At 38.9% G+C, this 16,339-nt stretch overlaps 1 protein-coding gene across 1 annotated transcript; it reads right to left on the reverse strand.

Annotated features, from left to right (window-relative positions):
• Window positions 1–10,290: 10,290 nt before the first annotated feature.
• On the reverse strand, window positions 10,291–16,296 carry LOC124121121. Its single transcript, XM_046484103.1, has 4 exons — window positions 16,144–16,296; window positions 12,882–12,980; window positions 11,297–11,433; window positions 10,291–10,650 (listed from the first exon to the last, which is right to left on the reverse strand). Exons 1-4 carry the CDS (start codon window positions 16,289–16,291, stop codon window positions 10,312–10,314), a joined length of 723 nt encoding a protein of 240 aa, XP_046340059.1. The 5' UTR covers window positions 16,292–16,296; the 3' UTR covers window positions 10,291–10,311.
• Window positions 16,297–16,339: the final 43 nt, after the last annotated feature.

Consider the following 16,339-nt stretch of genomic DNA (forward strand, 5'->3'; position numbering starts at 1 on the left):
ATCTTGTTTTCTTTGAGATGAAACTATGTATAACAGTGTATAATGAAGGCAATGGATCTGATAACTGGGCCCCGTCTGTGGATAGTTTTTTTTACCTTGGCTGTTAACATTGTTAACTTGATTTATGAAAATTCTTTTAGCCTTTGTCATCCAATTGCTAATGAACGTAACTACCACTGAACTGTCTTTAGAATTTACATGGACTTCATTAATGGTTCATGAGCTTCAATAATGCTTAACTTGAAGATGTTGAAAATCAGATGCTTAATAGTAGGGGTGCCACTGCTCATTTTGTGTCCTTATGGTACATATAGGTAGATTAAGTAAACCTTAATCACATTGGATTGCTACAGGTTTTTGACCTCTGTTATTTGTTTGTTGTTTACGCCATACTCAGCAATGTTCCAGCTATCTGACGGTGGCCTGTAAATAATCAAATCTGGGCCCACTTGCACAAAGCGATCTTATCTTACCTGATACATTTGGTCGCTGGGAACCATTTCTGACCCGGAATCCCCACTGGGTCTTTGACTTCTGAACAACCGACCTGCCATTTCTAAGCAATATGCAAAGTGACAACCCTGATCCATATTTGATACCTGGTCCATTGGTTCTCAGCCAATGACTGCTGAAAATATACTGCGGGCAGGCAGTGGTTTTGGTTTTCTTTGCTTGTTCAAACTCGTATGTAACCAAATAAACCATCAACCTGGGAAAGGGCTTCCCTACGTTAATAAGCATGCAAACTCTATTGCTGCCATGACCATAACACAAGATGTGCAGTAAACCAGTGCGTAAAGGGAAGTAACTGTGTGCTATATTGGATTTTAAGTATTAGGATGTTTTCATGTTTTTAAAAAAATATGAATGAAACGTGCAGCAGACTTTATGATGATGGGAGTGGTGCCTGAGAACCAAGACTATTATGTTTTTTAGCCTAACATTGCCAAAATTACCACAGATACCAGGAAAGATGCTAAAACAATTTCTAAACAGATGTCTTCTCGTTCAACAAAAGTCTTGAGTAGAAATAATTTAAAATGTTTTTTTTATTCTTCCAATGTAGTGTTATATGTTCTGATGCCAAAATATTCATAATATTTACGGACTGTTTCCATATAGAGTTTATATTTTTAGTTTAGCTAAGAGCTGTAGGGTAGACGTGTGGTTAAAGCGTTGGCTTGTGTCATCACTCGGGTTTGATTCCCCTCACACACACGTGTGTGATGCTAGTTCTTGATCTTGCAATCCAGGATTTTTTAGCCTACTCTAAATTAGATACTAGATAATAATCATAAAATGTAAGAAAAGATTGTGGGGGATTACTGTCGACTGTTGATACTCCTGTAGATCAACTTAAGTCTGTTGACACTTGGTGGTCCTCATTGTATCAAAAGGGACCCATTCTTCATTCTGCCCTTTAGGTGAGATGAAGTGAAATGAAATGGGGTATAATGGATTTTCTGAGCACCAGGCAGGCTAATTTACCATTTTTTAACATCTCTATTAACAACATATATATAGAATACTAAACGAGCTCCCGTGTAATACCAATTTTATGAAACGAGTGAATAGTTGTGGTGTCTGACGAGCGAAAGCGAGTTAGATACCACAACTATTCCCGAGTTTCATAAAATTGGTTTTACACGGGAGCGAGTTTAGTATTTTATTTATTACTTGCCATTTATAACGTTTTTAGAATTATACTGTTGAGTGTACACGATCTGAGCACCAGGCAGGCTAATTTACCATTTTTAACGTCTCTATTAACAACATATACATTATTATTATTATATTCTACATTTATATATACCGCAGTAATCCAGGTAGTGTATCTGCTCAAATGCGGTTGTATTTGTTCCCCGATCAGTGGATCTGTTTGCATTCCAGTTATCATTCTCAGCTCCCTGGGGAAGAATATAAAATATGCACTATGCTTGCCAAAGTCTCAGAGAATACAATATATTTTCCTAATATATGAAAATTATGGTTATTATGAAAACCTGAGGGTAATAATCTCTCGATGTTAAATATTAACTCACTCACTCACTCACTCACTCACTCACTCACTCACTCACTATATATACACTATGTATAATGAACAAATTTCAACAGGCCCTTGGAGTTTGTGCCCACCATGTTTTCATGTATGTGAATGTAAAGACATGTTGTGATGTAAGCCGATCAAAGCGCCAAGAATTCTTTGAGTCCAAGGTGTGATTCCTTGATTCCATATTTCATGTACTGCCTTGCTATTTGTACATAAGATTTGTGCATAATGAACCACATGTGATGTGTTAATATATGGATATACTACTCAAATTTTCATAGGGGTATGAGATATTTCATACTATTTACTACACACACAACTACATAAACACTTGTGTATCGTGGAACTAATGGATTATCCCTATCAAAAGTTGAATAGTTGATGTGAAGGTTGTGAAACAGATATGACCATCTCTGGTGGTATTTTGTCCACACACTCTGGGAAACCCTGATAGTCTGGACTCTGTTAAACTGGAAACCTGTCTTGCAAATGCTGACTGTTGGCCACGTCTATCTATCCTACTCAAAGGGAGTTGAGGAACATCTGATTCTCTCATACTACAATAGTTAATCTGTCATGCAAGATGTAGAACACCCAATTCTTTCATATAACTACAGTTCATCTGTCACGGCATGACAGATTACTTTAGTAATATGAACGAATCAGGCTTTCTTTAACTTCTTTTGAGTAGAGTTTTGAATACACAAGGTAATCTTAATCCCTGGATATAAAACAATGCCTAGCAGAACAAAAAATACAATTTAAACGGTAAATCAACATGTCTGGTGATTTTTTATCTCAATTTTCGAATTTGTACTGACCAAGTTTCTCATCACCCGTTCGTTTGCCGGACTTCGCTAAAGGTATACAGTGTAATTTTTTTTCTGCGCTTGGCATTCAAATTTTTTTTTTTTTCCAAAATATTGGGGGTGCGCATTATACATGGGTGTGCACTATACTCAAGAAATTATGGTATATATTTTTAAGGCACATTATCATGTATCAATGATTTGTTAACCGGGAAACTTGTTGGTCTGTTATTTCAGTGTAGCTGGTGCTGTTCAGGTTATCAGGGTTGACGATTTTGTTTGATTATGATCATGATGACATGTATTATTGTAATGTTTACATCTTCATGCTGTTTCGTTAGTTTTAGATTCCTAGTTACATTTAGTGCACTTGTTTATGTTGCTTTTGCAATGTTGCGATATTGATGGCATTTGGTACCGGTTCTTTTATACAGATTGTTTACTACAGTAGTTAAAAAGGTGGTTGAGGATATGTCAGACAGGTAGGGGTGTCATTCATTGGAAAGTTTAGTATCGATACATCAACTCAAATGTATCATGATATATCAATATATTTTTCTTAACAAAATTTAGTTATTTCTGTATGTGTATAAATAGAAATTTATATCGAGACCTGCAATTAATCAACTTAATGCTAAATTTGAACTAGGCTTATCCATTAAATTATTTTGCCTTCTTATGCTCCATGTTACCCATTTTAAGTAACCTAGCAAATGTAAATATTTCTGTGGGAGTGGATCATTATTTTAGTATCGATATTCATAAATTTGTATTGATACAGTATCAACATTAAAATTCTATGCTGATATCCCTACAGACAGGAACCAGAGTGGAATGTTAGGCCACACCTCTTTCATTTTCGGGATTATTCATTATTAGCTTGGGTTGCTCAGATTTGCCATGGAGTTGTTTCGGTCAGGTTAGTTGTCGGTCAGGTTAGTATGAAAAAATAAATGTTAATACGTTTAAAGTGCAGGATGTTTAGTGAATATGTTTACTCTTGTGAAGGCTTTGTTCACTTTATAGGAGGTGTGTGGCGGCTAGAGACCATGTATGATGCATTTGATGAATTATTATTTAAAATATTTTCTTTTTTCAAATTCATATAAAAAAGAAGCATTTTATAATATGCTGTTGGCTTCAATTGGTTTTATCCATAACCTGATCAACTGAAACTGCCCTCATCTCAGCTAGGGTGGTCGGGTAGCATAGTGGTTAAAGCGTTCACTCGTCACGCCGAAGACCCGGGTTTGATTCCCGACATGGGTACAATGTGTAAAGCCCATTTGTGGTGTCCCCCGCTGTGATATTGCTGGAATATTGCTAAAAGCGGCGTAAAACCTCACTCACCCACTCATCTCAGCTAAATCAGCATGGGCCTGTTATGTTAAGTCATAGCATCATGGGATACGACATATCTTTTTCTCTGGAATGGTGGGGTAGCCTATTAACTAAGTGTTCACATGTCAAGCCTAAGTCAATGGTTTTATTCCAACGTGGGTACAATTTGGGAAGCCAATTCCTTGTGCACCTCACATGATCATCTTGTCACAAGTTGTGTGCATGGAACAGCTGTGTGCTGAAAGCACACCAGAGTTACCCCCCTTTAAACTTTCCATCCATAATCGCTCTGTTCATCTCAGTTAAATAGCACCTGGGCCTACACTGCCATGTGTCCATATTGGGCCTAGGTTTCATGAACACGTTTTGTGAATTCAGGCACTATCACTCTTCCATTGCTGCGCGAGGCACTGGGAAAGTGTTGGAACAAGTCAGGCGAACCTCAGTGCTGTATCTTCCAGTCTATCTTCAACTGATGATGAACATTTTGTCATGCAACTCAACCCAGCCCGCCCCGCCCCACCCCACACCACCCCACCCCACCCAACTCTACACCACCCCTCTCTACACCACCCCACCCCACATCACCCCACTCTACACCACCCCACCCCACATCACCCCACTCTACACCACCCCACCCCACATCACCCCACTCTACACCACCCCACCCCACATCACCCCATGCTACACCACCCCACCCAAAATGACCAGTCCCTAAGTAGTGTTCAAATTAGAAATAAATTATTTGCCAAAATAGAGCTGTGTTCACATGTCATGTTACATTTTTTGATAGATCTACTAGTTGTAGAACATTTTATTCTTTTGATAAGGATACAGTGATATAATATTCTATGTACATTTAAACATTTACCGCTGTATTATCAAAACACAATGCACGCTTAGAAAAATTGGCAAATGGGAGTGCTGATTAATACTATAAACAGCGAGTTAAATTTGTTGTCAAAGTCAAAGTTAAAAACAAACGTTGATGAAAAAATAAATAAATAGTTACAAGACAATTATTTTTCCTTTCTGAGCTGCTTTTTTTTTTGGTATCAAATCTGTAAAATACCCAAGAAAATACAGACTATTGTATAATTTTTTGGTGATAGTGAGGGGAACGCATTTAAAAATGACTTACTGGAGCTTATTGGAGCAGGGTGTTTACTATGGTAAGTAATCAGTTGGTACACCAAAGACTTGTAGGAATGCCGCTATCAAAAGCTATTATTATACATATAGTCCTATATATCATTGTATTCCACCTGTGTCTCATCCCTGAGAAACATAGAAAATAGCATACCGTATTCAACGTAATAAGCGCCCAGGACGCTCTCAAAAATAGGGGGCTCTTATTAGAATATTATTTTGAGTTGAAAGATCGTAATTTTCATGGTTTATGCTGACAGCCTGAAATGTTTATATACGACAGATATATTTTTCCAGGATTTAATTGCCCATAATTAAGGGTGCATATAACATACGAGTGCGTATTATACACAAATGAATAGGTCTTGTGGACATTAATCAATTGGAAGAGGTGCTTATTGAGATTGTTCACTAGCCAATATATTAGCAAATATCGCCGTGGGCGCTTATTAGAGCAGGGCGCTTATTACGTGGAATACGGTATTTACATTTACCCAATAGTGTGTCAGTTGATTTAGTTGTGTAGTGGGTACCAGTAGGGAAGTGGGAGTCTCCGTGTGGAAGACTTAGTTTCAGGTGAAGCATCTGTCTTGGCTGAGAAGCCCGAGATCAAGGATGTTCCTGTCAGAACTGTCATCAACTGAAACCAAAGGCCCTTTAGTGTTTTAGTTGAAGTCGGAATGGTAACGACAGTCAAACACTGTTGTGTCCAAGTTAAAGGGACGGACGTAAATACTTTGAGTTTTCCAAGTTTCGACACGGTGAAAATAAATAATGATAAATAAATAAGGAATACGCAGGACCAACAGTGTTTGACTGTATTCTCTTTTTGAATGGTTTATAGCATATATAACTTTATTTTACATTTATTGAGGTGCTTTGCAAATACTGTTTTATTGTATCTTTTTTAGTATGATTTTAGTGGTGCTATTCTTACTGTATATTTCTGACTGCATGTTTTTAGTGTGAATAGTCATGAATTAACCTTGTTGTTGAGTATCTTTGAACAATTCTCATCAAGTAGCTGACTTACAAGAAGCAGAACAACTTACAGATATGATTAGTTACCCTTTTTAGCTCACCTGACTGAAATTCAAGTGAGTTTATGTCATGGTGTTTTTGTCAAGCATCTTGTGTTGGCATCTGTATCGGAACATCTCCGAAGGATATCTCCTCAGAAACCACGAGACGAATGAAGCTGAATCGTAACGTACTTGTTCCAACCACTGATGACCCCTGAAATTGTCCGAAGGTTGTCAATATGGCCACCACAGTAGACATATTGAGAAAGCTATTTATGGATAGTACTGTCATCATTTTGCTCAAAATATCTTGAAATTTGGTAGATGTGTAGTTATAGGTTTGACATATGTCATCCATTTATGGCTGTATTTTATATCCTGACCTTGCTTTTTCATGCTCCTAAATTATTTCAAAATGAAAATTGGGTTCTGTAAAATTCTTCTCCTCCGACATTGCCAGAATCACAGAGCTGACCTGTATGTTTCTCCGTATGATGAGATCATAGTTTGTTCAAGTACAGTGGAGTCTTTCCTCAGTATTGATGTTGAAAATATTTGAATATTAATGCTGACATCAACTTTTGTGTAGGAGCACATGAGTGTGCCTGTTTACATCATAAACTGTTGACATCAACTTTTGTTAAGGGGCTGACTTTGTTGACATCTTAAACTGTTGACTATATAGCCAGGTGAGCTACAGTGCCATGGTACTTTTTTTGTTCTTTTTATGATCTGATTTTTGCACTGTACACATGTTTATCAGTGACGAGTCATAACATAACGAGGAATGTGCCCGAGTAGTGAGGGGTGTCAGGTGGTTGTAATCAGGGGGTATGGCAAGTTTAGTAGTCTAGCATTGTCACACAGTACAATCAATTCCTAAGAGGAAGTATAATGTGTGAAGCACCTCGGACCCCAAGCCATCCAGTGACTGCAATCCTGCAACAATTGCCGTAACTACACACAATCTCACAAGTGAACACTTCCACATGACAGTGAAAGGATCCACTGGGGTGAGTCTACATTGGGATTCTTGCTTTGTCAGCACCCATGTTGGTAGGTAAATATCTGCGACCAGTGTCAATTGAACTCTCCTCCTACAGTATGCAGACATGGTGAGATATCTAATGCTGGTCAAAGCATACAGCTCTCTCACTCGCATGACATGTGGCGATTGTGTTCTCCAAAGAAAAGAATAACATTTTTATACCCGTCCTCAAAATAAACTTGGTACAATGTACAAACTATAAGAGTATTGTCTTTTAAAATTCTTTCCTTAATCCTCTGACTTGGGTCTAATACCCAGTGTGCAAATTACATAGATCTGAAAAGTGAATGGTAGATGTTAATTACAGTTTATTATAGTTCTTGTAGTATCCAGGACTACTACAGAAAAGCAGTGGAGAGCAACCAAACTATGGAATATGTACACACTTTGAATTTGAAATAGGCACACAAACTACAAACAGGACACAATCCCAATAAAGTTTCCACGCACTCAGTCTATTGCAGTCTCTGTTGAAAATGTGGCGGGTTTCAATCATTACGAAGCAAACTTTTTGTGTACATTTTCCATAGTTTGGCTGCTCTCTGCTGGTTTGCTTTAGCAGGCCTGGTCTTGGTCACATTACTACCAATCAGTGTGCCTCGTAGACAAGTCCTTTGTTCAGCTGCTTGGAACTACTGTCTGTCTTTCATACTTTGCTGCTGTTGATCTCTCAAATGTTTATTTTCTGCCAGTTTAAACTGAAATAAATACTTCAGATGCTTAAGATGTTTTTGTCCTTTGTTCACTGAATGATCAGTGTTGAGGTGATGTTTGTTTGTTGTTTAACTCCGCACTCAGCAATATTCCAGCTATATAACTGCGGTCTGTAAATAATTGAGTCTGGACCAGACAATCCAGTGATTGACATCATGAGCATCGGTCTATGCCATAGGAATCAATGAGGTGCATCAACCAAGTCAGTGAGCACCCGATCCCATTAGTCGCCTCTTATGACAACCATAGTTGTCTCTTACGGCAAGCATGGGTTGCTGAAGACCTAATCTCTACCCGGATCTTCAGTGGGATGGTTTTATAATGCTGCCCCACCGAGACACCATGCCACAGTTGAACATGGATACCCCACTCACATGTCTTTTGATAAGACACGACCCTGGATCCAACCACCGACCTTCCCCTCTAGGCAAATGCTCTATCAACTAGACCACGGAGGTGGTTGTGTTTTGAAGGAGAAATTTACACATATCCCCCACAGGGATTCAAAGTAAGAATTGGAACCCAGCAACCAATGTTTGTTGTACAAGGTCACTTAATGGATTGGGTGGTCAGACTCCATTACTTGTTTTAACTTTGTCAACTTACATCACTGCATGGAATATTACATAGAGCAGCGTTAAACAACTCCACGATTTTGAGTAAGATGATCCATAATGCAGACAGGTCTACGATGCAAGACCATGATCCTTGTGGTCCTCAGTGTTTGTGCCGATCTCATTAAAATCAGATCTTAGTTCTCACTACTGCTAACAAAGATCTGAGGACATCCAAGGTACAGGTCACGTTTGTTCACTGGCCAATATGTTAGCAAATTGGCCGTGAGCGTTTATTTGAGCGGGATGCTTATTACGTCGTATACGGTAACCAGACTACCAGAGGTTTTGTTGGTTTGTTTATGAAACATTTATCTTCTCAACCAAGTATAAAAAGATTGTTTGTTTGTTGTTTAATGCTGCAATCAGCAAAATAGTCCAGCTATATGATGGTGGTCTGTAAATAATCATGTCTGGACCAGAAAATATTCCTGGACTTGACATATAGCTGGAATATTGCTGAGAGTGACGTTAAACAAACAAATAAAAGCATTACAAAATAGTGATATTACATTTGAATAATGGTATCTCCATACAAAGCATGAATGATTCCAGCATATAAAAGTAGTGATACTTTGAATAATTGCATTCTTCAATCAAACATCATGATTTGATGATATAAAAGTTTTCAAAAATGAAAACAACAGTTACAATTATTCTAATGATTTAGAATAGAAGTATTTGTAACTTTCTTTTCACTTTATAATGTTTGCATTCTGTCGACCTTCACTTTTCCATACAACTGGAGACTACCATGTAGACCTAGTTTGGTGATTATCCATCAATAAAATCTCAAGTTATTGAGGCCCAAAGCTGTTTGCATGCTTACTCTAAAAGAAATGACCTCAAACTTGACATTTATGGGGTTAATTAAGCATAAAATTTCTTTCTAAAACAACGGGTAAGAAGGGTCAAATTTTCATATTTAACTGATTTCACACATCCTGTTTCCAACACCTGCCATGGTTGTCATAAGGACATTTTCAAAAGTAAAACCACATTTGATTGAGGTACTAGTGAGTATGCCTTATTGCACACCCAGTGCTACAACTTGTATCTTTTGGCCATAAATGGCCATGACAAGAAGGCATTGCTAAATGTTCTCAGAGTGAGTGAGTGAGTGAGTATGGTTTTACGCCGCTTTTAGCAATATTCCAGCAACATCACGGCGGGGGACACCAGAAATGGGCTTCACACATTGTACCCATGTCGGGAATCGAACCCGGGTTTTTTCGGTGTGACGAGCGAACGCTTTAACCACCAGGCTACCCGACCGCCCCTAAATGTTCTCAGAATAACGGTGAGATCCTATTGTATTCTCGAGTTGCATGGGTAGTCTGGTCTAGTGTTTGAAATAAAAACAATTGCCAGGCTGCCATCATTATGGGCCTTACACAATATCTACCTGCAATGGCCTACACTTGTTTTGAACACTGGCTGTAAAGAGTCTGGGTTCCAAACAAATTGGGATGTTGTTCATGTCACAGAAAAAAATAACATTCAAATAAAGCATGTCATTTTTTAAGAAACCAGAAACACACTCTTTATACAAAAACTTTATTAGCTATGTAACAACTTCATCACATTTATCATCACTGCATTTCTTAGTTTCCCTCTCAGAATCCACACAACCATTGCAGGACTCTCTGGAGAAACATGGAGTTATCTCCCTTTGACAGGTACTTGAACTTGCCTCGTCACTTGAAGACAACACTTCTATGATGGGTACTTTGGATTTTTTGTCTTTGAGTTTTGTAAGTCTGATATTACTTTCTGTTACTGGGCCCACACAAGAGTCTTCCATCACAACGTCTGAATCACTCCCAGAATCACTGTCCGAGGCACTGATGCCGCTGTCATCACTGGCATCGGAATCGGAGTCAATCTCTACCAACGCCAAGTTCTGAAAGGATATCAGAGTGAATTATTAACTCGTATCAGGATAACACAATAAGGACATGGTAAGATTTAGGGTCACAGTGAGTTGGGTCACTACTCAAAACAGGATAATTTATGAAACTTATGGTGAGATAAAATGGGCTTTTCACTTTGCATGCAAGATTATTGCACTTATACAGAGATGTGCATACACTTGTGTTTAGAGTGCTAGTCCACTGAGATACCACGGTTTAACATTGATACCCCACTCAGACACATTATTGTTTTATCCCCTTAATGTCAAGCGTAAGGCATGGTAACAACAAGTACCATTATGGAACATGAGCCGAGTTCTGAGGACCCAACTTCCAAAGTGTAGCTAGTGGTATATGCATGATATGAAACAAGCATGAAATACTCATATCCCCCAGCAATATGACATGTCTGTTTGTGTGCAAGGCAAGATGTATTGTACAGTTTTCAAGATCTGATCAGAAAATGAGCACTACTGCCATTTTCAGGCTAAGTTGAACATGAAAATAATTTTTTTCAAAAATGCCAAACTATCAAAAGTTTTAACATGAGGAAACCACTAGACTACTTCATGACAAATACTGTGCTAAACAAAGAATCAGTGTCCGTGTGAAGCAGGTCTGTGGTGGTGTACCCACCATCTCTATGAGCGGGCCCGGGCCAGGCTCCACGGTCTCGATGTTCACCTCGCTGGACTGCCCTGCCTGTAGTCGGTGAGCCAGGGCAAGGTTGGAGGACTCCAGCTGGGGAAGGAAGCTCTTCACTTGGCTCAACACTGGGAGGCACAGTAATAAACAGCAAATATTACATCATGTAATACTACATAACAAACAGCAACTACTATCCCATAAAACAATAAAACAATCACATTAGGCTATAAAATAAACACTAACATAACATAAAACTATGAAACTGATTGCAGTTATTATCACACACTGTAACATTACCTAGCACACATAACTGATATACCGGCACAACTATAAAAGAAACTTGGCAAGGACACACCAGTAAAAAGAAGACTGTGCTCGATCTGTAGAGTATCATTTGCAAGACAACAGTCCCAGTCAAGGTAGATTATTTAGTGTTGACAGATCTCACCTGAACTTGGGGAGAATTTGGTGGCACTGATCAACTACCCTGTCTGTGGGGAGCCACTGTGTTGAGAGATCTCACCTGAACTTGGGTAGAATTTGGTGGCACTGATCAACTACCCTGTCTGTGGGGAGCCATAGTGTTGAGAGATCTCACCTGAACTTGGGGAGAATTTGGTGGCACTGATCAACTACCCTGTCTGTGGGGAACCATTGTGTTGAGAGATCTCACCTGAACTTGGGGAGAATTTGGTGGCACTGATCAACTACCCTGTCTGTGGGGAACCATAGTGTTAACAGATCTCACCGGAACTTGGGGAGAATTTGGTGGCACTGATCAACTGCCCTGTCTGTGGGGAACCATAGTGTTGAGAGATCTCACCTGAACTTGGCGAGAATTTGGTGGCACTGATCAACTACCCTGTCTGTGGGGAACCATAGTGTTGAGAGATCTCACCTGAACTTGGGAAGAATTTGGTGGCACTGATCAACTACCCTGTCTGTGGGGAACCACTGTGTTGAGAGATCTCACCTGAACTTGGGGAGAATTTGGCGGCACTGATCAACTACCCTGTCAGTGGGGAACCATAGTGTTGAGAGATCTCACCTGAACTTGGGGAGAATTTGGTGGCACTGATCAACTACCCTGTCTGTGGGGAACCATAGTGTTGAGAGATCTCACCTGAACTTGGGGAGAATTTGGTGGCACTGATCAACTACCCTGTCTGTGGGGAACCATAGTGTTGACAGATCTCACCTGAACTTGGGGAGAATTTGGTGGCACTGATCAACTACCCTGTCTGTGGGGAACCATTGTGTTGAGAGATCTCACCTGAACTTCGGGAGAATTTGGTGGCACTGATCAACTACCCTGTCTGTGGGGAACCATTGTGTTGAGAGATCTCACCTGAACTTGGGGAGAATTTGGTGGCACTGATCAACTACCCTGTCTGTTGGGAACCATAGTGTTGACAGATCTCACCTGAACTTGGGGAGAATTTGGTGGCACTGATCAACTACCCTGTCTGTGGGGAACCATTGTGTTGAGAGATCTCACCTGAACTTGGGGAGAATTTGGTGGCACTGATCAACTACCCTGTCTGTGGGGAACCATTGTGTTGAGAGATATTACCTGAACTTGGGGGCAACCTGAACGTCTGCTTCCCTTGTTCTGTATTTTGTCTTCCATTTGCAACTTGTTTGTGAATTTTCAACTTGTTCAGAGTACTGTCTGTTATGAAAAAGACAATATAAAACAATAATAGGTACTTTTGACATGAACAAAATATCATAATCATATGCATGGTATGCATTGTTGGAAAATGTATTGAGAAGGTGGGTGAGCATGGTGCTTTGGGATGAACAGTTTTGAACAGTAGTCCAGCAATATATCAGAGTCAGAGTAGTGTTGTAGAAAAGTTTAAAGTGATGCTTAGTGAAGCCCACAGGCATTAGTCTTACGATGCTTACCGTATTTTCTTGAGTATAGTGCGCACTTTTTTTCGAAAAAACACAGCTGTGTAGAAGGGGGTGCGCATTATACACGAATTACGAGTTTGGATGTTTTTTTCCCCCATGGAAAGACAGTACCGTGAGCATGAAACACCGGGAATACCATGTCAACAAATCCACACTGAAGTACACAAAATAATCATGTAATTACACTGTCTGGCTATAAAAAGTGTTCTTTGTATATCTGGACTTATGTTTGTAACTTATTTCATTGATTTTATTCAAAATTCCTTGTAATATTGTTTTTATTAATTTCGGCGAAATCGTGTGTGAAGCGATCGGAAGATCGCACAACTCACCGTTATTAACAGCAACCACGGTCAGAATACCGCTATTGACGCCTTGAAACAAACTTTAGTTGACAGAGAATGGATACATATATCATAAATGACATACTTTGATTCGTTAAAAGTCATATTTGTTTTTGTTTGACGATTCTATGTCAACATGAAATTCTCGCGATCACGTGATCATGTGCGCGTGAGCCTTGACGGTGACTGGTCAGACATGTTCCATGTAAAAAATAATACCCAGGAATAGCGATCAGCTGCTTCGCTTAGGGTTATTATCATTTTAAATATGTTTATTAAAGGTTGCATATGATTAAGAAAATAATGGAATAAATTATTCCTGATAAATAAAATAGTTTCAGATACAATTGTTGCCGATCCTTGCATTAAAAATCTTATAAAGTTATATCATTGGGTGTGTCTTGACCGAATCACCGGTCGATTCCAAGAAAACGTGTGTACAGCTGATCGCTGTTTCCAGCTTAGTTTACGAGAAAATACGCAACGTAATCTTAATCCCTAAATATAAAACAATGCCTAGCAGAACAATAAATACTATTTAAACACAGAGAGACATGTTAAATGGTAAATAAACATGTCTGGTGATTTTTTATCTCAAATTTCGATTTTGTACTGACGAAGTTTCTCAGCACCCGTTCGTTTGCCGGACTTCGCTGAAAGGGTACGGTGTAAAAAATTTCTGCGCATAATATTCAAATTTCTTTTTTTCCAAAATATTGAACCCGCTAGAAGGGGTGCGCATTATACATGGGTGCGCACTATACTCAATAAAATACGGTACTAAGTAGGGTATCAGTGTTCATTTCAGAAACTGGAAAAGTGGGGTCCCATGCCCAATGATCAAGACCTTTCTAAGAATTAGGAACACTGGACAATGCTGGATGGGACATATATATATTTTTGAAATATGACATAAAACTTACAGAATTTTATATTTACTGTCCATCAGGAATTTAACTTTTCTTTGTTACTTTATGTACTCACATTTTCACTTTCACATTTTATTTATCAAGTTCAATCTTCCAGTCAGGGTTAAATAATCACACTTTCTTTAGTTCTTTTTATCTGCAGCCACATTGTAACAAAAATTAAATCAACTAGGCCCTTTTGTCTGCTTTTGTTTCTCAGGCCATGACAAGCTGATGGCCATGTGTGACAGGGATACGAGAGTGAAAAATGAAAGCTTGAAGCTGTATGGGCCTAGTAATTGAACCATCGAATCAAAACATGTTAAACTTATCATTCCTGAATGCTGACTGAAGACGTTTGAGGTTACAATAAATAATGAATGTATTCCAATTGCTAAAATGATGAAACTTGGCCCTGAATTAGTGTCCATTGCCAAAGGTATGATCGAAAACATATGTTATTTCTGGGATGATATGTTGCACCCTAATCATTTGCTAATGGAGCAGTGAAAGATGTTTGGTCTGAAATGAACATTGGGGTTTAGTACTTACATACCAAGGATCACATATATATATGAACATGATGAACAAGGAATGTGGAATTCTCATCATTCTTATTCAAATGTTATTTTAGATGAAATAAAGTACATAGGTATATTCATATACATGCCAAAATAGATCTCTGTATTTGCCTTATTTAAAACTTGATCATGTGAAATCATGCCTTTGGCATCATTGGATGTGAGTAGCAGACAGTACAAGTTAAGGCTGGGATGGGTAACTCAGGGCGGTACTGAGTAGGTCCAGCGTACCCACAGGACTACCCGGACCCGTGGTTAGTCACATGATATATTGTTTAAAGACAAAAATGATCTAGAACTCCATGAATACACTACAGGTCACGAATGTTCACTTTTCTTTCAGACTATTTATGTATGCCTTCTGAGTTAGATATTTTTTAATGAACATTGATGAAGATAAAGCTTCAGTATACTTCAGATATGCAGACTGTTTTATAAAGTGCCTAAATACGTCTTGCCAGGGCCCTGGTCAAACAAATCCCTATCGGATGTTTTGTACCAATCTCTTGAGACCTACAACGGGTACCTGGGTTGGGTTTGGTATTATGGGATTGGGTACCCGGGTAATAAATTGGGACTCATCCCATCCCAAGTACAAGTTATGCCTTTTTAATAGTTGGTCTATCATGTCCAACTTTACTATATAGAGAAGACAGTAGTATTATCATTAGTGGATGCATGCAAAACACTTATCAAATGTTTCTATTTGTCTATATTTGTCACATTGTTAGCCCTTCAGCAAAGATTACCCACCAATCGCTCCAAAAACACTATATAATGTGATGTCATTATTTTATCATGTTTATGTGTAGGTCTATACGTACAATGACTGGACACAGCATGTAGGGTGTCGTTTTAATCTTGAACACGTTATGACCAAATCGGCTGGTCGGTTGTGACATGGGCCCACTTGCACAAAACGATCTTAGCGCTAAGTCTATTGTAGGCCTATGTTAAAGTATGGGAGTTAAGATCATCTTAGCACTAAGATCGCTTTGTGCAAGTGGGCCCTGGTATAAACAAGGCCGAGTAATCTACACTACAAAAATCACGACAGGTTTTACGAAGTCTGTGACATATACCTGCGAATTTTTCCGAATATAACAGTTGTTTCGACGCCAGAGATGACTGTTTCGTGTTTCTATTGCTTGTGTCCTCCATAATATTCGTTTGACTTGGCATATTTTTGTCTTCATGCGGGAACACATGATCAGCCATGGGAGCAGCCATTTTGTTTTGATAGCTGTAACCTCTAACCGATAATAACACTATGTTATT

This window comes from Haliotis rufescens, unplaced genomic scaffold (genome assembly GCF_023055435.1).
Source record: "Haliotis rufescens isolate VD_foot unplaced genomic scaffold, xgHalRufe1.0.p SCAF_16, whole genome shotgun sequence".
NCBI classification, from domain to species: Eukaryota; Metazoa; Mollusca; class Gastropoda; order Lepetellida; family Haliotidae; genus Haliotis; species Haliotis rufescens.